The 22,535-nt window shown below is 39.6% G+C and overlaps 1 protein-coding gene across 1 annotated transcript; it reads left to right on the top strand.

Annotated features, from left to right (window-relative positions):
• The first annotated feature begins 7,522 nt into the window (after positions 1-7,522).
• On the top strand, positions 7,523-22,042 carry LOC101861967 (coiled-coil domain-containing protein 84). Its single transcript, XM_013085310.2, has 10 exons — positions 7,523-7,561; positions 11,139-11,298; positions 11,711-11,889; positions 13,373-13,471; positions 14,586-14,652; positions 15,199-15,267; positions 17,269-17,421; positions 18,007-18,136; positions 18,685-18,817; positions 20,683-22,042. The coding sequence occupies exons 2-10, from the start codon at positions 11,161-11,163 to the stop codon at positions 21,302-21,304; spliced, it is 1,590 nt and encodes a 529-aa protein (XP_012940764.1). The 5' UTR covers positions 7,523-7,561; positions 11,139-11,160; the 3' UTR covers positions 21,305-22,042.
• Positions 22,043-22,535: the final 493 nt, after the last annotated feature.

Here is a 22,535-nt window from a genome sequence, read left to right as displayed (position 1 = left end):
GTCTATAGTTTTCTGTTGCATGATGTTAGTAGTGTATTTATATCCACTTTGTTCTAATGTAGTTGGTATCTACGCTATCTTCTGTTTACGTTGTTTTCAACTGTCTTCGTGGCTTATCTATATCTGTTACTACAACATGTTGTTCCTATCTTATAAGTTATTGTTATTGCTGCTTGGTATTTTTGTTTGTGCTAAGTAAGCTGTTCAGTTCACACACCCGTCTTGTAGTATTATATTTAATTTATTATCCTGTCATTTATAGTACTTTTCTTATAACAGATGGTGTTAATTTGGCCTCAAAACTTTCACAGCCACATAGTATATTAAGTTTTAGGCAACATCGATGGTTCCGGCCTGAATTCCCTCCATAGTGTCAAGTTTCTTGCATGTTTTGTGATCTTGTCAACTTAGCATCTGTGCTCCATCTTGTTGAATATATTGATTCAAAATTGACAGCCAGTATGTTAAGTTTTAAAGTCTTAGCTGCTTGATTTTCAAAACTTTTTTGTTGTAGTGCTATGATAAACAAAGATTTAAATGAGCTTTTTTTAAAAACGTTTTGTCAGGTATAATGACCGATTCAGTTCATAGAACTAAAAAATATGATCACTACTCTCCTCTGGTTTACTGTTATTGCCTTTGGGGGCCAAGTCGTAATCTCCTATAATTGTAACAGTCGTTTATATCCAGCATGTGGTTTGAAGGACGCACTTTGGGACCAACTCAGTTGTCATGATTGTGTTATTTCGTTAGTAGTATAGGCTCAGCTTCGCCGGACTGGCCATGAAGTAAGAATGCCTGCTTTCAAAATTTGAAAGCTTTGTTTTATTCTGACCTGTCCTGAGGGAAGTGTAGTTAAACTATTGTCACAAAGACACCCTGAAAATTTCTCCAAAGGACTACAACATAAATGCCTTGATGTGGGAAAGCCTAGCTCCTGACAGACCAAGTTGGAGAGCAGCAAAAGGTAGCAGACCACATGATGCTTTACAAATTTTAAGTGCTGAAGCCAAGAGAGAAGCCTGCATGGTAAGCTGCACACGTCCAGAAGTGGAAATGAAGCTTTTGATTTTGAATGCTCAAAATGTGGCAGACTGTTCTCTGCCAGATTTGGTCTTATGGGCCAAGCCAGATACCACAAGTCATCTTAATAATCATTATTTCTTCTATTTTGCAAAGAAACATTCTCCTCTGCAGATGTATTTGTCATTGTCAGACATTGATGGGCAAACTGTAATTATTATTAGTATGGTTTAATCAGATCTTGTAAGAAACAGTACTCTATATGTTGGAGGTTTGACACCAGGTCAGACTCACTGTAGTTTGTTTTTGTGTGAGTTTACTACCTTGTTAGAATCATATGGTTATTTCAAAGGCTAATGTTAGTAGTTACAACGACAATGGTAGATGAAATATGAAACATGTAGTGAATCTTTTTTTTTTTTTTGGGCTGCAGATCTGCGTATTATTACTCGTATTGAACTCCCAGTGAATAAAATATCTTCCATACTGTATTTCATTTTGAAAAAAAAAATGTTTGAGAATATGGTGACATCACTGTATGCCTGTCATTTATGGTGTTTTCGTTTTTAACAAAATTTGGTTAAGAGAAATGGCTTATTGGGGCTTTGTCTCTACAGCAAGGGAAAACACTTGTATTGCTTTTGATCTGGTTTGTGAATTGACAAGGCAGCAATACATTGCAAGTCATGCCATCATCATATCTGAGTGTTCGTTTTTCCGTAAATAGATAGTGTGTTCCAATTTTTGGTCCATTTACATTTCTGTCTTTATCTTTCTCTTGTCTGTGTTCATCTTTGAATCCATGTTTGTAATGTCTACATTGCCTCAATTACTGATATCCATACTGTACTACCAATTGTTTTGTACCACCATTACTTTTATTTGAATTAATGCATGCAATAAATTCATGTAATACAAAACAGAAAAGCCATTCTAGTTTTCTTTTTTTTGCTTGGTTTTGTTTGAGTTTGTTTTGTTTTTTTACTCAACTCAATAATTACTTTCCATCTTAAAAAATATGAGGTACCCATGTCCTTACCTGGGTTAAACAGCTTTAAAACAATGTCTTCAATGATGTTGCATGTACGGTACTCAATTACTGTTACCTGAGGATGTTAAGCTCTGGTTACAAGCAGTGGTAAATTGTATCAGATTTGGTGTGTACGAGAAATGTCGATTTTATCGAATTGCTTAGTCATTATTCTGTTTACATTTTTCCAATTTATGATGGGTGCTCTCTTGTGGTTTACTCCTTACCTATCTAACATCTATCGCTTGTAACACCTCTTATCTTCAGCTTTTACATGACCTGATTGTTTTACAGCTACTCTTACTAGATCTAGAATACTAGAATTAAAAACTTCAAGTTATCGTCCAATTCTCTTTTGATCGGGGAGATTCCTCCTCCTTGTAGTGTTATTGACTCTTTGTGATTACAGCGATTTGCTTGGACTTAAGTAAGTGTATAGGTTTAACACTGGTATCCAACACTATCATTTGATTATTTAAGAGGTGGAACCTGGGCTGAGCACTGTGACAACTGCACAAAACAACCGCAGCCCAAGAACACACAGTCTGGGATTTGAACCAGGGCCATTCACTTCGTAGTCCATCATGATATCAACTGAGCTTTCTTTGAACCCGCTTGCACTCTGTGTGCTGATAATTAACAAAGGAAAGAAGGGAAAAGAAAAAAGACTGGGTGGTTGCGGGGGCTCTGGTGTGGTTTGCTTCTTCTTTCCTATCAAACATCTATCGTCTTTATCTCCCCTCCTTTTTTTGTGTGTTTGTTACTCTCTTGTAACACCTCTAATCTACGGCACTTATATGACCTTATTGTGTTGCAAGTGCCGTAAAACACTTACTAAAACTAAAAAGAAAAGAAAGAAAAAGAGGCTTATTTGAATAATGACTGGCTTTTAAAGTGAAATATAGTCACTCACATTGTTCACTGCTGTTATGAGATTTTTGGGGGTTATTATGACGTCTTCAGCAACGATAATAAATTTGTATCAGATTCGTCCTACACGAGAACTGTCCTTTTTATTGAAATTATTTAATGTCTGTTAATAATATGTTCCAATCTCTCATCCAGTTCTCTTACGGGGGCTCTCGTGGCCTAGAGGTTAAGGTGTTGGCCTCTCATTCAAAGGTCCCGGGTTCGAATCCGGGTAGCGACCGAAAAATTTACTTCTCTAAAATTGTCTCCTTTCACCTCCTTTCCTGCTCTCTAGCAATGTTCTGTTGTCTGCTTTCATTTCCACTTTCTGCCCCCTCCCTCTCACCTCCTTTGACCCCTCCTGTGGGCTCCTGACTCTTTCTGCAGCCTTTCTACTGCTTCTCCTTGGCTCCTCCTTACTGCTGTCTTTCTGCCACACCCCTGATCTTCTGGTAGGAAAGATCTACACCTAGCCTTCTCGGACAAGGGCGAAAAATCTCGGAGGGCCCGTGTGCAAGTTGCGCACGTTAAAGACCCCTTGGTGGTCTAAAATCGATAAGAGTAGGCTTCGGCCGCCACTCGGGCAAAATTCAAAATTTCCTACCAACTGAAAATATTAGGAGTGTCCCGCGCGCTCATATGACCTATGCAGTTGCGAGCGCCGTAAAACACTTTACAAAAGCAAAAAAAAAAGTTCTCTTACGATTGGTGAGAGTCATTCTCCTTGCAATAGAGAGCTGCCCTTGTCTCTTTGCACCTGCAGGTTGTTGGTGGGTGTTCTGGTGTGGTTCGCTCCTTCTTTCCTATCAAACATCTATCTTCCAAACCTCTCCTCCTTTATTGTGTTTGTTACTTTCTTGTAACACTTCTAATCTTTGGCACTTATATTATTATCTAATTGTGTTGCAAGTGCTGTAAAACTAAAATCTTTGCACCGACATCCATTTGCTTGTACTCTGTGCGCTGTTATTTTTAACTAAAGAAAAGAAAAGAGGCTTATTGGGACGAAAGACTGGCTTTTAAAGCGGAACATGAACGTAATATTTGTACTAGGATATATAGGCCTACCTTCATCTGATCCCGACCGATAGCTTTTCCCCCGTTCTTTCGTGTACGTTGTTCTTAGATTATTTTTGTCTTCCTTTTATATAATATGTTTAGTTGCATTTTATTGATTAAACTGTTTGTGTGGGTAGATGGCGGATGCTCTGGTGTGGTTTGCTCCTTATTATTTTCTATCAATCATCTGACATCTTTCATTCTTATCTTCCCTTCTTTTTTTGTGTTTGTTACTCTCTTGTAACACCTAACTTCGGTAGCTGGTGGTAGAAGGTCGTGACTGTTAGGTCCTACTTCTTCACTTTCCATCTGTTGTTTCTGTCTGTCTGTGTTACTTTTCCCAACACTAAATGGCCATTATTGTGTCGTTATGCCTCTCTTTCATATAAGGGCCCCACGATTACATTGTGTTACAAGAGAGTAATAATCATATAAAAGAAGGGGGAAAGATAAGGACGCTTTTATTTGACAGGAAAGAAAGAGCAAACCACACCAGGGCACCCACCAAACCACCCGTGTTTGCTTTGTTTGAGAAAGATAATTTTGTAGCAACATGACTTACTTAACCTACCTTAAAGTAAGTTAAATAATATATAGATGCCTGCGAAGTTCTCAGCTTTTGGCAACGAAGGCATCAATTATAATATATTGCCAAGTTTAGCCAGAATCCTTTTTTCCACAAATATCAGCATGAACGCATCAGAACGTTTTTGCATCATTGTACCTCGGAGACGACTTTTATTTCTATTTAAAGCAGAAAAAGACAATTCACATGCAACGTTTTATCAATACAGATTTGTGTGACGTCACGCTACCTTGCCCGGAAGATAGTATCATGTCTCAGGAAATATTCCCACATTTTTATACCTTTTGTAAACTATAACCCCTCGTGCTCATGATTTATTGATTGTAATTAACAGTTTTTGGAGACGCACTATGTTCGATCCTGCGAACCAGGGTCAGCCTGGGCTGAAAGGGATACATCACCTTAACAAAGACTCTTTATTAAGCCATGAATAGATGAGGCTATGGAATTGATTGATTTTCCTCCTCTTTTGTGATCAATAATCAGGACACTGATCTTTCGAATAACTTTTATCACGAGACTTCATTTTGTAGGCCTATACACACATTTATTTATCGATTTCTCTTGTTACGGTTTCTGTAGCACGGATGTTCTTTTTACAAGACGTGGGTGCTACCAATGAGGTTATGGTAGGCCTATATATAGTTGTTCTAAGTTCCTTGGGGGATAGGTGCTACCCCAAGCTCAACCCCCAACCTGCAGGACCGGGTGGTTCATGCCTGGAGCCACACCTTGGAGTCTTATACGGGGTGCCCATTACGAGTGGGATCGGCTGATCGGGCTGATCGCACGACTTGGTCGCCTCAAAAACGAACCTATTTGTTTTCGGTTTGAGGCGACCGAGGCTGGCGATCGACCCGATCCAGCCGTAGTGGGCACCCCGTACTAAATCGTCCCGTTGGCCGACGACACGCGTACGCGGACCAAACGTTAGCCTTATTATTGAGATTCTTCTCACCGCCGAGGTCTGTACAACGAACGAAACAGAAAAGAAGGCCTAAAATACTTGGAGGGAATTGGATTCCGACCATGGCGTTCTTTACTTAGTAGAGTACGCTATGATTCCGACCTAAACGAGATGGGATACACTTGGACAGAGGTGAAGACAAGAGCCCAGGACAGAAATAGAATGTATCATGGAGAGCTCTTGACACCAGCTTTTGCCGGTGTCTGTAGTGTAGCGGTTACATGCTACACCGTCACTCACAGGAAACCCGAGTTAGATTCCTATGTTGGGAGAATTTCCAAGTACAATTGATGTATACAGTATACCCCCCCACCCCCCCCACAAAAACAACAACAACAACAAAACAAACAACTTCACAATATTTTGTTGTACATGTTTCCCTCCACACTGAAGCTTTGCGTTTCAAATCTGACACACTATTTTTTGGCAGCCAACAAGAATTTGTTGGATTTTCATTTCAGATGACTCTATAGAACAGTTTACCTCTAGATAGCGCATAATAAAACAACCAATTTTTAGCCTTGTCCTCATTTGTGTAACGTGATGCTCTACAACTAAAAGTCGCAACCATCACTCCATAAATCAAGCGACAGCAGTCTAACAAGCCAACAGACGTTTGCAGATATTGTTTTTCTCAAGTTTTCTTTACCTGTTGAGAAATGGTTAAGTTTATAGTAATGGGCAGAACGTTTTTTTAATTATTTTTTTTATTGAACATTACCTCGCTTCCAATTCACCATTCCTGACATTTCATAAGTTTCACACAAGGAACGGAAAGAAAACTAAAGTGCCCCTAAGACCTTATATTTGATGTCATATTCCGTCAGTTTGAATCTATTGAGAATCAGAACTAAAAAATCCTCCACAAAAAGACGACTTTAAGTCGAACATGCACCATTTATACCCCTTTTAACGTCACTAGGAATTAAATTGTCGGGTCCCATGAGGATGGAGATTGGAGATGTCTTTCCGTAAACGATGTCAGCAGCAAGGACTTTAATACCTACACATCAACGGCCCGCATTCTAAAGGCAGATCGTCACCTATGACGACATTGTCAGTAGGGGCCTACAATTTTCATGTTCGCGAGGCGACGTGGATAAGAAGATTGCAAAGCATTCGTGTTTCCTCGATTGTCTTGAAAAATGTTAACATTTCCTCGATGACATTAATTTGGATCAGTGGCAAAGCTTATCTTCACTTTTTAGGAAATGTTAACTCCAAAAATGCTCAAATGCTGTCTCATGGGCACCCCACCAACCCCTTTATTACATCTAGAAGATATTTCGTAATGAAAAGTGTTCTGTGTGTAAGGTTTTAACCTTTATTGACCACCACTGAACATTACAAACGACACGGTTAAAACTGTACGTTTTGAATCCACAGGAGGGCACGTAGAGCACGTGCCTCTAAAAATTCTAGTATAAAAATATAATCTTTTATACTGGTTCTAGGAGTTCCAGAATAAAGCTTTCTCTGGTTCTAGGAGTTCCAGAATAAAGCTTTCTTAATAAATAAAATAAATGAAGTACATTGTTTACATGTTACAGGGATGGAAAGTAAAATATTATAGATATCTAAAGAAAAGGAAGGAAAAAAAACTGATCGATTGTTTATTTATGATTTTATGACTATCCTCACAAAATATTTTGAATTGGTGGGGTGGTGATTTATTTTATAGGTCCTGTGTCGAATCTTTACGACAAAAAGCAAGCCATTCTAGTCTATTATATTATTACCAGTATTAATGGTAGCCTAGTTAATAATTATACTAGGCACCCCCGCCTGTTTTCCACTGTCAATCACAAGGAAGGCCTATTTCGTTATATTCGGTACTTTCGGAAACTGTTGGGAAAAACGACTTTATCGGTTTTGAACTGCTAAACTGTCAAACTGTCATTGACTGAGTTCTTTCAAGACTTCAACTTCAAGATTTAGCCAGCATCAGGAGGATCACTGAGGCAAACCAACAGCAGCAAGAGACTTTGTTATTTTCAAACTTTGTATCAGATTGTTTCTCTTAATTTTTCGGTTTCACACACACAGTAGCGATACAATGAAAACCTTTGTTGTATAAGGTAATTAAGGTCCTTGTAAGATATGTTATATCCAAATTAGGGAACAACTGCCAACAACAAAGGCAAACAAATTCATAATTTACGCAATGATTCGAATGAGATCACCCCCTTGTCAGTGGCATGTCAGTGTCAGTGATTTAGTATGATAACCTTACTACATCTAGATCTAGATCTAGATCTAGATCTACGTGAGAATCAAATTCTTGACAACTCTTGAGGGCAGCCTTATTTAACAAGATTGTTTGAGATATCCAGTTTTAGTTTTGGCCCCAGCGGCCCCTCTACTAGGCAACCTCTATTCTCACCCGGGGTGAGAATAGTGCAGGCTAGTCTTTTGGCTATTCTCACCCGGTGCGCGTTCACCGTTATAGCCTAGATCTAGGCCAACAAATTTTGCGTTCACCCTAAACCACAGAATTCTACACTGTGATAACAGAAACATTGTAGAATTCTGTGCCGTGAACAAACGTTCCATTACAACTGTCTACTAAAAGCGTACAATTTTGTCTGTGGGCAGTGGAGAGAGAGAGAGAAAGAGAGAGAGAGAGGAGTAGGGCGAGAACTTTCGGTCAAAACAAAATGGCGACCCGCGTAGTTCGGCTCGATTCGAAAAGTTAAATGGCCGTAGCATCTTTTGTAGACAACCAAATTAATTTACTTTTCTGTTTTAACATCATTTTTAAACTTTGTTTTGGTCAATTTGATCGTCCACACCGATAGACAGTATTCAGAAAGAGACAGAGAGAGAGAGAGGGGAGGAGTAGATCTTGCGAGAACTTCCGGGCAAAACAAAATGGCGACCCGCGTAGTTCGGCTCGATTCGAACAGTGAAATAGCCATAGCATCTTTGAAGACGATCAAATTAGCTTACTTTTGTGCTAGATCTATAACGTAATTTTTTCTTGGCTTTTATCAATTTGATCATCCACACCGATAGACAGTATTCCAAAATGAGGAAAAGCAGGTCTTGTTTCGCACCGGGTGAGAATAGCCTACGCTGGCAAGTCTCACCTGGGGTGAGAGGTAGATCGTTTTTTTCTATTCTCACCCCGGATGAGAATAGCCACTTCCCCTCTACTAAACTACTTTAAAACTACCACCACTCACCACCCACCCCCTATCACTTGAAACTTGGTCTACCATGGGAAGGACTTTCGCAAGGGCAAGGAGCGAACACCCTAACAATTTCGATAATTATTATGTGGGGACATGGTCTTCACATGCTACCAGTATAATGGAGACTGATTTTTTTGTAAACTGAAATCCACAGGATTGCGCTATTTTTCTATTTTTTCTAGGGAGTGTCTACGTACACGGTAACCGGGCATCTAGCCTCAGCGTCTACGTACACGGTAACCAGGCAGTTCAGAACACCACGTTCAGTTTTTGTTATCCGGTGTTGCCTTCAACCCCAGCCTTCCCCCGACTGTACCTTTTAAAAAAATCAATAATCCCCCCATTCCGGAGCCCTTCACTTCGCAGCACACATACTGAATGAACTTTAGTGACCCCAACCGGTACTCACAATGTGATGCTAAAGCACAGGTACACTGACCGGTCAGGATGGCGAGCCCGACAAGACGCTTGTACATGTATGACTTTCTTTTTTTTTTTTTTTTTCGACAAGTGACAGCACAGGACAAATATTGATTTATTTTCATTCCGGTTACCGTGTACGTAGATACTCATACTGAGACTAGGTGCCCGGTTACCGTGTATGTAGACACAGGCTTTTTTCTATTTGAGAAGGGAGTGTATAAGACCCGGTAACCGGGAACAAAGTCACAAAGTATACAGACCCGGTAGGGGAACTCTTTTGTGATTTCGGAAAGTTTCAGCGCCCTCTTGGTAGACCTAAATTTAGGTTCTTCTAGATCTATGGCCTAGGTCTAGTTACACAGACATGTGTTTTTCGGGACTTAACCAGTGTGGGACGACCGGGGGGAGGGGGTGGGGGTATTGTTTTGACATTTGGGCTGTGCGTGCCGTGATACATGTACTAATTGAGGATAAAGGAATAAGAAAAAAGAAATAAATGAACAACCTTGGCGCGATCTTTTTTTCTGAGGGGCCTTGAGTGTATATTATACGATGGAAGTCAACCCCCCCCCTTTTCCCCAGTGCCCCTTATGACTGATTTGCAGTTGATTCCGATTTTTTTCACCAGATCCTGATTTTTTAACTCTAAAATCCTGATTTTTAGATTTCATAGAGTGGCAAGTCTGCCGTGTCTGTATACAAAATGAAAGTCAGGAAATTCTATGTTTGGTCAACCCTTCTATATATGGGTGTGAATGCTGGACAATCACTAAAGACAGTGAAAATAAAATAGAAGCAGCAGAAATGTGGTTCCTTAGGAGACTGCTAAGAGTATCGTGGAAGGAAAAGAAATCAAATGAGGTAGTGCTTGATGAAGCCCACGTGGGACACTCAATTTTAAAAACAATCAGGAAAAGACAAATGCAGTTTTTGGGACACCTGAATAGACATAATGGTCTTGAACATCTAGCTCTCACTGGCAAAATTGAGGGCAAGTGAGGCAGGGGTACACATACTTAGGGAACCTAAACAAATGGGTAACAGGGAAAGATCAGGGAAACGTAGCTTTTTTGAGAGCATCCGAGCAAAGGAATGAATGGAAAACCATGATCGCCGATGTCTGTTCCAGATCTGGCACTGGATGATGATGATACACTTCAATTTGAGAAACCTCTCTAGATAAATCTAGATCTAGATCGGAAACTGCTAGATATTTAAATGGATGAAAATCCAGTGATCCCGAAGATTTCAGCTTAAGTTGACTCCACTGCATACAGCTAGATGATAGGCTTATAGAGTTAATGATGCTCCTTTTTTTTTTGGTAAATGTTTTACAGCGCTCGCAATTGCACCATAAGGTCATATAGAGCGCGCGAGGCACACCAAACATTTTCAGTTGATAGGAAAATTTGAATTGCATTGCACGGGTGATGGCCGAAGCCTACTCTAATCGATTTTGGACCACCAAGGGATCTTTAACGTGCGCTACTTGGACACGGTACCTCTGAGATTTTTCACCCTCATCCGAGAAGGCAAGGTGTAGATATTCTACCATCAGGGGTGTGGCTGAAAGACAGCAGTAAGAAAGTGCCAAGGAGAAGCAGTAGAAAGGCTGCTGAAAGGAGCCCAGAGGAGGGGGCAAAGGAGGTGTGGGGGTCGGGGCAGAAAGTAGAGACGAAAGCAGACAATAGAACATTGTTAGAGAGCAGGAAAGGATGTGAAAGGAGAAAATTTTAGAGAAGAAAATTTTCCGTCGCTATCCGGATTTGAACCCGGGACCTAAATTGAATGAGAGATGAACACCTTAACCTCTATGCCACGAGAGCCCCCCCCATGGTTCTCCTTATTAAAGGAACTGTCAAGTAAGGGAAGTACTCATTATTTATAACATTTTAGCTTGGGTCTTTTAATGAATTTTGTACGATAATGCCTATCTGTCTTTTTCAGGGACTGGTACCTGTGTAACAGAATGTCAAGTGTTGGCTCATTTACACAGTTCTTGTACTGTCCCCTGTGTAGGATCAGCTACAAAAAGTCACGGAAACACATGTACTCTAAGAGGCATCAAGAGATTGTGTTGAATATTTTGAAGAAATTCAGTACTAAGGTAAGTCTAGTTCTCTCCTGACTCTGTTTGATTCCGTGATGGTCAGCCTGTTACAGTTGTGAGAGAGGACTCAAAATGTAGTAAAGTGTGTTCATAAAGTTAGTGTTACAACAGGCTGTTGCTATGCCTGAAAGCAGAAGCAAGATTGTACTCCTAGCATCAATAAAATGGAATTGTAAGATTTAAAACTAGGGCCTATTTTTTTTGGCATGGGTAACATTTTTGGGATACATTTCATTTAACATCTTCAGTTTGATACAACCCTACTCTCCTTTCAAGGAAAAGAAGTGCAGATTTAAGATTTAAAAAAAAATTTGAATACTGTGACTTTACAGAGACACAGTTACTATGTAATCTCACAGGTAGCTTCAGGATGATCTGGAATTGTGTTCTTTTTATTCTGTCTTTCTAGATTCAGAATGCCAAGGCCAGTGTCACCCAACCCAAGATCAGGATGCTGACAGCGGAGGACAGAGAAATCTTCTTCTGGTGCTATTTTTGTCAAAAGGATGTGCTGGTGCATTCGTTCAAGCAAAGCCAGAGGGGTGACTGCGTTATTGAAAGTGGAGGAATCCTAGAACACATCAGTGGGTTAGTATGCTAACAAGTCTGTTCAAATGTTCAGAACTGGTGACTGACTTGTAGACTGCAGTAGTATCTGGCCGCTTTTAAGGACAAGCGGGCTGACCCAGATTTCAGGGGTTTTCAGAAGTCTTGACCTGCACCAAAAATGGGCACTGCCCTACCTGTACGAGAAGTTTGGTTTCATTGGTGTGTATATTTGTTTGGTTATAGAAAAAACTCTCCTTGTCTTTTACAGATAGATTTTATGGGTCCGAAAACTTTATCTTCGATTTCTCAAAACAACATTTATCGGGATAACCCCCTTGTGCTTAAAAGCGACCATTTCATGTTCAACAAAAGGTAAATTAAAAGTAGTGAGCAACAATGTCAATAAATTCACGCCCTGTTTTTTTTGTTGATCGGGAACATATTGACTGTTTAGTGTAAGACTCAGCCATACACCATTATGAAAACTGACATGACGGAGTTTGTCACTGAGCAGTCAGTATAAATTTCTTCAATATTGTGAGGCAGCGTGGTGAAATCAGGCACTCGTCAAAATATTCAAAGTGAAACTGGCATTTTTCCACAGGTTTATGGATTTTTATCGAATTTTCTCGTTTTTTGGCTCAACACCTTTCATGTTCATTAAAGAACACATTTCTGTGTGGAATTAACTGAAAAATGTTGATTAAAGGCCCCAATATTGTAAATTTTCAGTTTTCAGGGACACTCAGGCTATGAAAGTTACCAGACTTTAGCAGCCATTTTCTCGCTAATTTCATCACTGTAACCAGGAGACCCCACCTCCTTCAATCGCAAATATCTTGACTTCTATTCAAGATAAATGGATATTTATTTCATCAAATGCTAGGCAAATGAAAAGGCTTTAAGATGATACCAATAGCTCCATATGCTCAAAAATTGACGAGTGCCTGATTCTACCGCGTTGTGACACTTTCTGCAGACAGCAGTTACAATGATGACAAAGAGTAATCTAAAGACGAGAGATTTTCCAAGCTGATGGAGCTAGTCTTGTCTCTTGGCTAGCTCACAGACACAGCCTTGTCTCTCTCCCTCCTCCCCCCCCTTCCACCCCCCCCCAATCCTGTCACCATAATGTTAATCATGTTTTTTCTGTTCACTTTGTTTTGGCATTTCTGACCATGAACTCTGTTTTGTCTCAAAAATGATTTCGATCATTGGTTTTTTTTTTTTAGATGTCTCCTGCCACCTCCTCTCTTTCTTGGGGTGTCCTAGAATAAATGAACAAGAAATATTTTTTCTAATTTAATGTTGGGACTTATTGTTTTAACAGAAATTTGTTGTGCCCCATCTCTGATGTAGTATGGGCATGGTAATACAAGTATGTGTACTCTTTATTTAGAAATGTACAAAAAAACTTTTCATTGGTTGATGATTCAAATATTTCCATTCATGTTAATGTTTGTGTTCCCATTATATTGGATTGTTTACTTTACATGTATTTTTTCATGTCTTCCTGGTTTAGATCAGACCATGGAGTGTGTGCAGACAGGTTTTTAAAAGAGAATAAAGTGGAGCTTGAAAGAAAGCAAGAATTTGTGATGTCCTCTCAGGGATATATGAAGTAAGCCCTTAGATAGAGCGGGTATTTTTTTTTGTGCCTTGGTTTAAGATAGCCAAACTACTTTTGAAAAAAAAAAGTTCGATGTTGAGTTTCTGATTTTTCTCATAAAGAGACAAAGTTTCAGCCTTGATTGAAATGTACCTCTGAGTTTGAATTTTATTCTGCCTTTGTTTGTTCGTCTCACTAGGTGCCTTTGATGGCATAATTGTAGTGACATCACCACATTTTGTCATATTTTTCAGTATGTGATGTCTGTGTGACGTTGTCAGACTTTAGTTATTAGCTTGTACATAGTTCTGTTTTGAAGGGTATATTTGAAATTAGATACTTCTTTTCCTTCTAATGCAGTTAACAACTACGTCAGAGTATATATAATATATATTTATATTACTTGTATATTTTATTATCTTAAAAAGAAATATTAGATGCTACATTTCTATAGGTCAAAAGTCTTGCTTTACAAGTGGCCGGGAAATATATAGTTGCAAGCAGTAGGTACTCATCATTAACTGTCTCTTTCATCCTGGTCTTGGGTATAGGCCGCCAAAAAAAGCTCTCCAGCTGTCTCTGTTGTGGGTGGCGATCTTCTCTACCTCCAGCCTGGTGTACAGATCTGCCTACAGATCTCATTCCCAGGCGGATTTCAGCCTTTCTTTCTCCCTCATCCATCTTCAGACTTGCCTTGTCACAATGTGAACTGGCTTTGTTAGCATGTGCCCAATCCACCGCCATCTTCTTTTCTTGATATCCCAGTCAGTTGGTTGCCTTAGTGGGACTTGTAAAATTGGAAGTGTTGATTTGATTCTGTCATCCATATATTTTATTCAATCAAATAAGTATAATGATGTTATCGTGCAGGAGTGGTGTGTATAGAAACTATTGTAATATTTCACTTGGTATAGAGTTTGTGCGGGTGGTTTGCGGGTGCTCTTATGTGGTTTGTTTCTTCTTTTCTATCAAACATCTATTGTCCTTATCCCTCCTCCTTCTTTTATTGTGTTTGTTACTGTCTTGTAACACCTCTAATCTTTGGCACTTATATGATCTATTTGTGTTGCAAGTGCCACTAAACACTTACTAAAACTAATACAGTCTGTTAAAATACATTTTACAGGTTTTGGGAAGCTGCCAGCTATGCTTGTGAATCATTTGTCAGTGAGAAGGTCAAGGCTTTACAGCAGGTGAGGAGGACATTTGGTTGTTCTGACTCGAGAATTCTGGTAGTTAACATTGTCTGTGTGGCGTGTTACATATTGGTTCTAACTTATATCATTGAGAGACTGTGGAATTTAAAGAAATTTCAATGGAATATTTTGAGTGGATAAGACTTAATTCTATGACCAGGGTTCGGTTTAACACTTTCCGCCCATGCAACGTACGTCATATTTTTAAGTTCTAAAACCACCAACAATATTTTGACTGACAATATGAGTTACTTCTCGCAATCCATGAATGGAGATGCGGCCGAAAATAGACACGTCAAATTTGTATATCTTAATAACTGATGTCATTTTCTTCAAATTTAACATGTCTTTTTTCATTTCATATAATAAATTGTACAAATCCAATCAATAAATGATAAATTTATCTGTATCCATAGGGTTAAAATCCGTGAATTAACTCATTTTGTCAGCCCATCTCACATTTGGTTAAACCATTTATATACAAAGCTGGTATGATGGACTAGGCACGTGGGCTTAGAGTGAATCTTTTTTTATTTTCTGCAGATTACCGCTGACATTTCTGGACAGAATTTACACAGCCAGTACACTTTGATGTCAGCAACGTTGGACAAGGTTGGTCCGATGGATATCATCCATTCTCAGCGTATCCTATTGCTTCTTGAGTGTTTGGTTGTCAGTTCTAATGATGAGTTGATAATGCTTACTTAACCCTTTGAACCCGAATGGCCGATATTTTGGTTTGGGCCGAAGGTTGCTGTGCCCGAAATTGCCACACTCAATTTTTCACTATTCCAATACTGTCTTGATCCCGACTGTACACTCAAGCCCATCAAAGGGGAACCCAGAATTTCTACAGTCAGGGTCGGGCCCTCAGGGTTCAAAGGATTAATGACTGTCAAGAAAAGTCAGGGATGCGACAGGAGGAACTGTTGTGTTTGTATCTGCCTGTCCCATCTGCTGTGTCCAGGTCACAGGATAGGAATGTTGATAAAGTAGACAGTAACTTATTGGGGTTCTATACTTTCTTAATTTTACCTTCTGCTGGTACCGGTGGGTGTCGTGATAAGACACAATTCGCCTCCTCAGAAATACAAAGTTCCGTCTGCTCAGTTCCTTGTTTTGAAAAATTTGACTTTAAAAATTTTGAGTTTCAAAACGTGTCAAGCTTTTTCAAATACAATTCTTTCAACATCTTGATAACGACGCAGAATAATCTTGCGATTTTGATGGAGTAGATAGAACATATGATTTCTGACCTCATGGTCTTAGTAACTCAAAATGGCCAAAAATGTCAGATAAAACTTTGTAACTAAGGTAGCGAATTGTCCGCCAGGTGCTTGTTGAGTGGCTTGAAGGAGAGTCAGGTGGTGGGTTCTGAGGATGTCCTCTATAGAGTCAATCCAGCGACGTGGTGTTCATACAGTGGTCTCTGCCTAATAGTCTGGTCGTTGGGAGACAGAAAAATGGGTTTCTATCAGAACTAGGTTCTTAGACAAATTTCAAGAGGCACAACTTGGCCCCTACTGCTGGACATACCTGTTATCTCCCACCTGTTTACTCTATGATGAAATGTGATCCAAAGGAAGACCTGTACTTCAAAGTGCTCATGTGGAACAAGGATGATTCCAACTCATCAGGGTACGGGTAACTGGATAGAGTGTACCTTGATTTAAGAAGTACTGGTATCATCAGTTTGATTCTTGTGACAACTGCAAGATGAACCTTTCTTCTAGGCATAGTTTGCGTTCTGTATGTCAGAGAATGTTCCTTGTTTTTGCCACTTGAACCTCCGGAGTATCCAAAATAAATGCACAAAGAGAAAAGTTATCGTTAACAGTTAGCATTAATCTGTGTTTAAATTTGCTTCGTACTGTTTTTACGTGCATTTCTGACTATTTTAGAGTGAGTGGTTTACAAATGTCTTATGGAGGAAGGAAATGTGTTTGAAATCAGAGTCATGCTTGCTTTTAATGAAGTAAAGCAGTGCTTGTCAGCCTTTTTATTGGCAGTTCCCTCTTTTGCCATGTTTAAGAAATTTCAATTTTCATACTGCCTGCCTTATTCCGACAAGAAGGAATTAACACCCAAGAAATGTGTCATGATCTGCTATGGACAGTGATAAAGGTTTTCTGTTTAAAAGTCAATCCTCTGTTGCTTTTTTGGTACCTACTTGTATATTATGAGTATGCAGGAGGATTTTGTCTGCAGTTTGAAAAGGTTTTCAGTGATATAGCAATGGGTCCGAAAAAAGAATTGTCTTTTGAATGTGGTAGGTTATAATTATAAGGCCCGTTCATGCTTCTTTTTTAAGAACCTAATGTCTTATTAAATGTTCTTACTGGAATTTGCCTGCCGATTTGCTGGAAATGGGAGATGCATTTGGCAGAGACTCGGAGCTGCAGTTTGTGATCATGTTTTCCCATGGTCTTACAATTGGTTTATAAAATTTTATTTTGGTCATCTTTTAAATGCACGTTTCATATTGATAATTTAATATACATTTTTTAAGTCTGTTTACTGACGTTTCTAGAGAACACTCAAGACTATTGTTTGTTCTCTGCAAATGAAAGCTCTGTTTAAGTTTTCCTGAAAGTGTAAGACTCTGTCACATAGAACGATGGCCGGCAGTCCACTCAAGGAAGCTTTGTGCAGCCTGGGCCGCAGCAGCAGACCAGAGATGAAGCTACCTGGTTTGATCCTGAGGCTCAAAGAAAGAAAACGGAAAGAGCTTTTGGAGAGGGACTGACAGCCCTTGACAGAACTCAGGTGAGAAGATTTTTGTTTTAGCAGGAAAAATTTTGGTGAAATATATATTATATATATTCTGAATGGCAAGTTTTAAAGATAATTAGAATGTTTGTTAAAAAAAAAATTGGGCAAATGGAACAGTTTGCGTTGCTTGTAACTTTAAAATCATGATCAGCAATTTATTTTGGAAAGTTTAGGACTCAAAGTGTCTAATTCTGATAGAGATTGCGTTAAAAGAATATCTTGAAGGTTTTTTTTTTCTTTCGAAGTGTATCGATGAAATTCAGTGCAAAGAAAATCGTTTCACCTCCCCCACCACCCTGACAACACCTCAAATTTCTGAGATCCAAGTTTCCAGCTTTTTCCAAACTCACACCACACTGCTCCACCCGTTTCCTTTGTTGTAATGTTATGAGCTTGACCAACATTTAGCTGGTAATTATGCAACAAATATATATAGTACAGGCAAAATTGAGCACAAGTTAAAGCTTCTTTGCTGATAGGTGTTAATCCACATCTCCCCCCCAATCACCCTCTAACCCCCTTAAAAAAGAACTGAGTTGTCAATCGTGGAGTAACACCAACTTGTTCCATGCCCCACAGGAAGACGACAGCGTTGGGAATATCTACACCAACGCTCTCCCACCTTGGCTGAGGGCTGACCCTGACGCCGATGGAGCAGCCACAGCCAGCCGGAAAATAGGACCCGACATCGGAGACTGGGACAAGCATAGTCAGTTTTTGGAAACTTTCTTGTGACGTCTTGAGAGTTGTTCTGTTTTTCCTGTCATACTGTCCGCGTGGTCTTATGCACCCCGCATAATTTAGCAAAATTTTGTCATTTTTGGGATAATTTCGGATTATTTTTCTTAATCGTTCTATGTTAAAATTAACAGAATCGCATAATTTCATTTTTGGGCTCAGTTCGCATAATTTCAGAATTTTTTTGGCATAAAACTGCAGGGACAGGTCGTATGTCTTGAAGCTGAAAGTACAAAAAAAAAAAGGAAACTGATTGCCTTCAACCAGTTGCTAACGTCTTTAAAAAAAATTCTTTCAGCACTCTTTTAATGGTATTTGTACTGCTCTATAGCATGTTCTATGCTCTTTACAACTATTACAACTTGTGTGTGTGTGTGTGTATGTTTGTGTGTGTATGTCTGTCTGGGTGTGTCTGTGTGAAAGGTTCAGAAGGACGTGTGTGTTCTTATATTTTGAGCTGGGACAAAATTCTACACAGCTGAAGTAACTCTTATCTCTGTTTGTTTGGGTTTTTTTCAGAAAAGCTAAAGAAAAAATCTCTTCTCCGAGCGGATAGAACTGGTGCCAAATTTGATCGGCAGAAGGAACAGTCTGACAACTGGCTACCCTCCTTTGGCGGAGTCTGGAGGCACAGCGCACGTACACACTCAGTGTAAGATTGGTGGCTGGTGGACGCCTTGGTGTGGTCTGCTCCGTCTGCTTCTTTGCATTGTCACCTTTGTTATCTTAGTCCAGTGCTTGATGAGCTGGGTGGTATTGGTCACTTGTGGGCGATTTGGTAATTTTGATGGGCAATTGCTATCACCCTAGTGGTGAGTGAAGGGTTGGCGGGTGCTCTGATGCGGTTTGCTCCTTCTTTCATATCAAACATCTATCATCCATAACTCTCCTCATTCTATGTTGTGTTTGATACTCTCTTGAAACACCTCTATTCTCCGGCTCTTATATGACCTTGTTGTGTTGCAAGTGCCTAAAACTCAATCTTAAGTTAAAACTTGCCAAGCTGGATAATATCACCCACTAGTGGACCATTAGGTGATTTTGATGGGCAGCAGAGGTGATCACCCGGATGGTAACCTGTGTTATATAAATGCCCTGCTTGAAAATACATGTAAGTGGGCAGTTTGAGAATTTTAGTCGCCTAAATGTGGCAAAAGTGAGTGTTGGTTATAAAAAGATCGACAATTACTATCTGTTTCTGTTTCTACTGGAATGTGATCCCTGTGGAATTGACTTATTCAAAACTATGACAACTCAACAATCCTGTGGATTTTTGCCATGTCTGTTTGAAATATGCTTTTTTGTAAAGGACCAATTCAGCCTTGAAATTAACTTTTGAATGGTATAAGAAATTGTTTCTACTTCCATGGTTCCTGTCATACCAGCTGCTTTTACATGCTATGTATAAAAGATTAGATTTTTTCTTCTTCCTTCTTCCTCGTTCTCGATGACAGCAGCTAGACAGTCAGTCCAATGTCGCGCACAAACTGTGCAGTTTGCTTCAACTCTGAGAGACAACCATGAGCTTTCTCTCAAGGGCAGCCACATTCTGCCACGTCTGTGTTCGAAGGGTGGTGTAGCGCAGGCAGTGCTGAAGGATATGGTTGGCATCCTCTTGGTCGTGTTGACATTCACAGATCGCTGACTCTCCCACTTTTAATTTGGTGTGCATATGGTGTTTAAGTCTGTTGTGGCCACAACGGAGTCTAAAGATTGTGACCTGGTCTGCTCTATTTAGTATGCAGTAGATTAGATAAATCTTTATAGTCTAGATTCTGGCACATTGATTTGGTGTTTCACCAAGTATACACATACATACAGACTCGCAGACCCACATACAAATACACACATGCACACCCATAAACACACTCTCTCTCACACATTCTTTCCTACACACACCAGGGCAGGGCAGGTACTGGTACCGAAACTCACTGTACTACCACTTATAATTATTAATTATAATAATAACAATAATTATAGTGATAATAATAAATGCATATTAATAAATATTATGTCCACGCTCCACAACAGTAATTGCACCAGACCTCAAGTCGGTACTGAGAAAGTTCCGGTACCTGCTTTCTGACTTGTCGTGCTTTCAAGTAGAGGCTAATAGATGAAAAAAAAATTTAACAAAGTTGTCTTTCTGGGAGATATTACAATGGATTCTTCTATTTAAAGGCTGCCATCATGGCATTTTCTATCTTACTAAGCAATGCTGTACTAACCTTGCAATGAGGAATGTTGCGCTTGCTGACAACATGAGTTATTTCTCGGATTTTTACCTTATGGAAACAGATACATCAAATTTACACATGGAGTTTGTTCAATTTATAAGTATGAAAAAATAAAAGACATGTGAATCTTGAAGAAAATGACATCAATTGAAAATCTATCCTAGTGTTAATTTTTGGCTGATTGCTCCATTTGTGGACTGAGAGAAGTAACTTTTTTTGTCAGCACATTTCATAAATGATTTATCCTCTCTGTTTCCCCTCTTCTCTTTGTTTTGTGCAGGAAACATTTTCAGAAGAGACAAGACCTGAAAGACCCCAGCAGACCTTCAGCCTCATCTGGCAGTCTGGTTGTCCGATCTGGCTTGTCAAAGTCGTCGAACAGCACTCCTACGGGAAATCCATGGCTCATTCCGAACTGTTTACCCACTGCCCCCTCTTCCGGCTCACAAACTGAGTCTCGGGTGAATGGAGCCGTACCGTCAAGTTTTGTTTCAGATTCAGGAGGGGATGGTGCACGATCTGTAAATGTGAGACCGTATGTGAGAAAGCAAGGTGGCTGTGTCGGGAGTGGTCGGTCTATGTCGGATTTTCACGCCAGTCCAGCTGAACCAACTGGAAATTTGGCTTCTTCGGAGGAAAGCTTCATGGACTTTGTAGGTGTAAAGCCTTATGTACGAAAGCGTAGATCCCAGAATAAAGCTGCTGGGTCTGTTGCTATGAACAGTTATCCCTATCCAACTGTTTATGGTGGAGGTGAGCAAGACAGGTGGAGAAGACAGGTGTCAGGTGACCATTATCGTCCTAGCTCGTCTCGACAGCAAGCTGACTCGACTTATTCAAAAGGTGATCGTGAAGATTCTTCGTTTTCATTAATTTCTACTCCAGTGCTTCACCTCAAGTGATTTACTCAGACGATTTGATGAAAGTTTCTCAGTGGGAAGGAGGCTTCGTGTTGGGGGGGTTACTTGTATTTTGATAAAATGCTGAACTTGACTTATACTATCTTATAGGGTTACAGTTCCCCCCCCTGTTGTTGTCCATGGAGTTAATCTTGTCTTGTTGATTTGTACAAGCCAGTGGAGTCACTTGCGGAGCCAAATACTTCAGGTTGCAGGCTGAACGGGATTATCACACATTGAGCAGTGGAAAACTTAAAGTACTTTAAAACCGTGAAATGAATTACAACAGACAAGAGTTAAAATGATAATAATTAAGGCATGCTCAATGTTGCTATTCTTATGCCAGTTTGTCAGAGGTGGATGGTTGGTGTTGTTTCTTGGCAGCATGGCAAGTTCGTTTATGTTTGGGGCAATGTTCTGTGTTATGTATGAAGACTCTCAGGGATGGCTACCTTAGACTACCTAAAATTCTCTCATGGGTCGGACGTAATTGTTTTCTGGGCGGGATGAGGCCCGCCAGCCTTGAGTTTGATACATGCGATATAGGCCTATACAGCTCCTCCTGTCATCTCGGTTGCCCTGTTGTTCCTGCCATTCTTCTTCAAGACCTATTAAGAATTTTTCTTTTTTAACTGGCTGTCTCATTTCAGAGTTTGTACAACAGTGAGGATTAAAAAAAAATACTGTTGATACATGTGAGGCATCATGGTGAAATCAGGTGCTTGTCAAAATAAAGAAATCGAAGAAACTAACATTTTTCAGCTGTTTTGGCTACTTTTATCAAATTTTTATTATTCGGCTCAACACCTTCTATGTCCATTCTAAAAAAACACGTTTTTTATACTGTATATTATAATGTCACTGTTCAAGACATCCACCTGTCTAAGATAACTACATTTCTCGTCGATAACGGGTGACCATCTTGGACAATTTCACCTGTATTTAAGCCCATAAGTTCTGGACAATTGACACCGACAGAAGTAAGTGAAGTGGAAAACATAGTTTTTGCATCTGACTGTCTGCTATATTGTGTGTTGTGTGATCATAAAGGCTTGTCAGTTGGTTTTTCAGGTGCCAATAAAGATGCGATTCCTTATTATTCCACTCTTTTTTTGTGTGTGTTTTAAAACGTTTGATTAATTACGAGTTAAAAATTCAAGAACTTAAAACTTAGAGAAAATATTTTAGATCTTTTGGTTTAACTTGTACATGATATGTAATAATAATAATACTT

This window comes from Aplysia californica, unplaced genomic scaffold (assembly GCF_000002075.1).
Source record: "Aplysia californica isolate F4 #8 unplaced genomic scaffold, AplCal3.0 scaffold00364, whole genome shotgun sequence".
Lineage (NCBI taxonomy): Eukaryota > Metazoa > Mollusca > Gastropoda > Aplysiida > Aplysiidae > Aplysia > Aplysia californica.
Note: the sequence above shows the minus strand (reverse complement) of the source record. Positions and strands in the feature narration are given on the sequence as shown.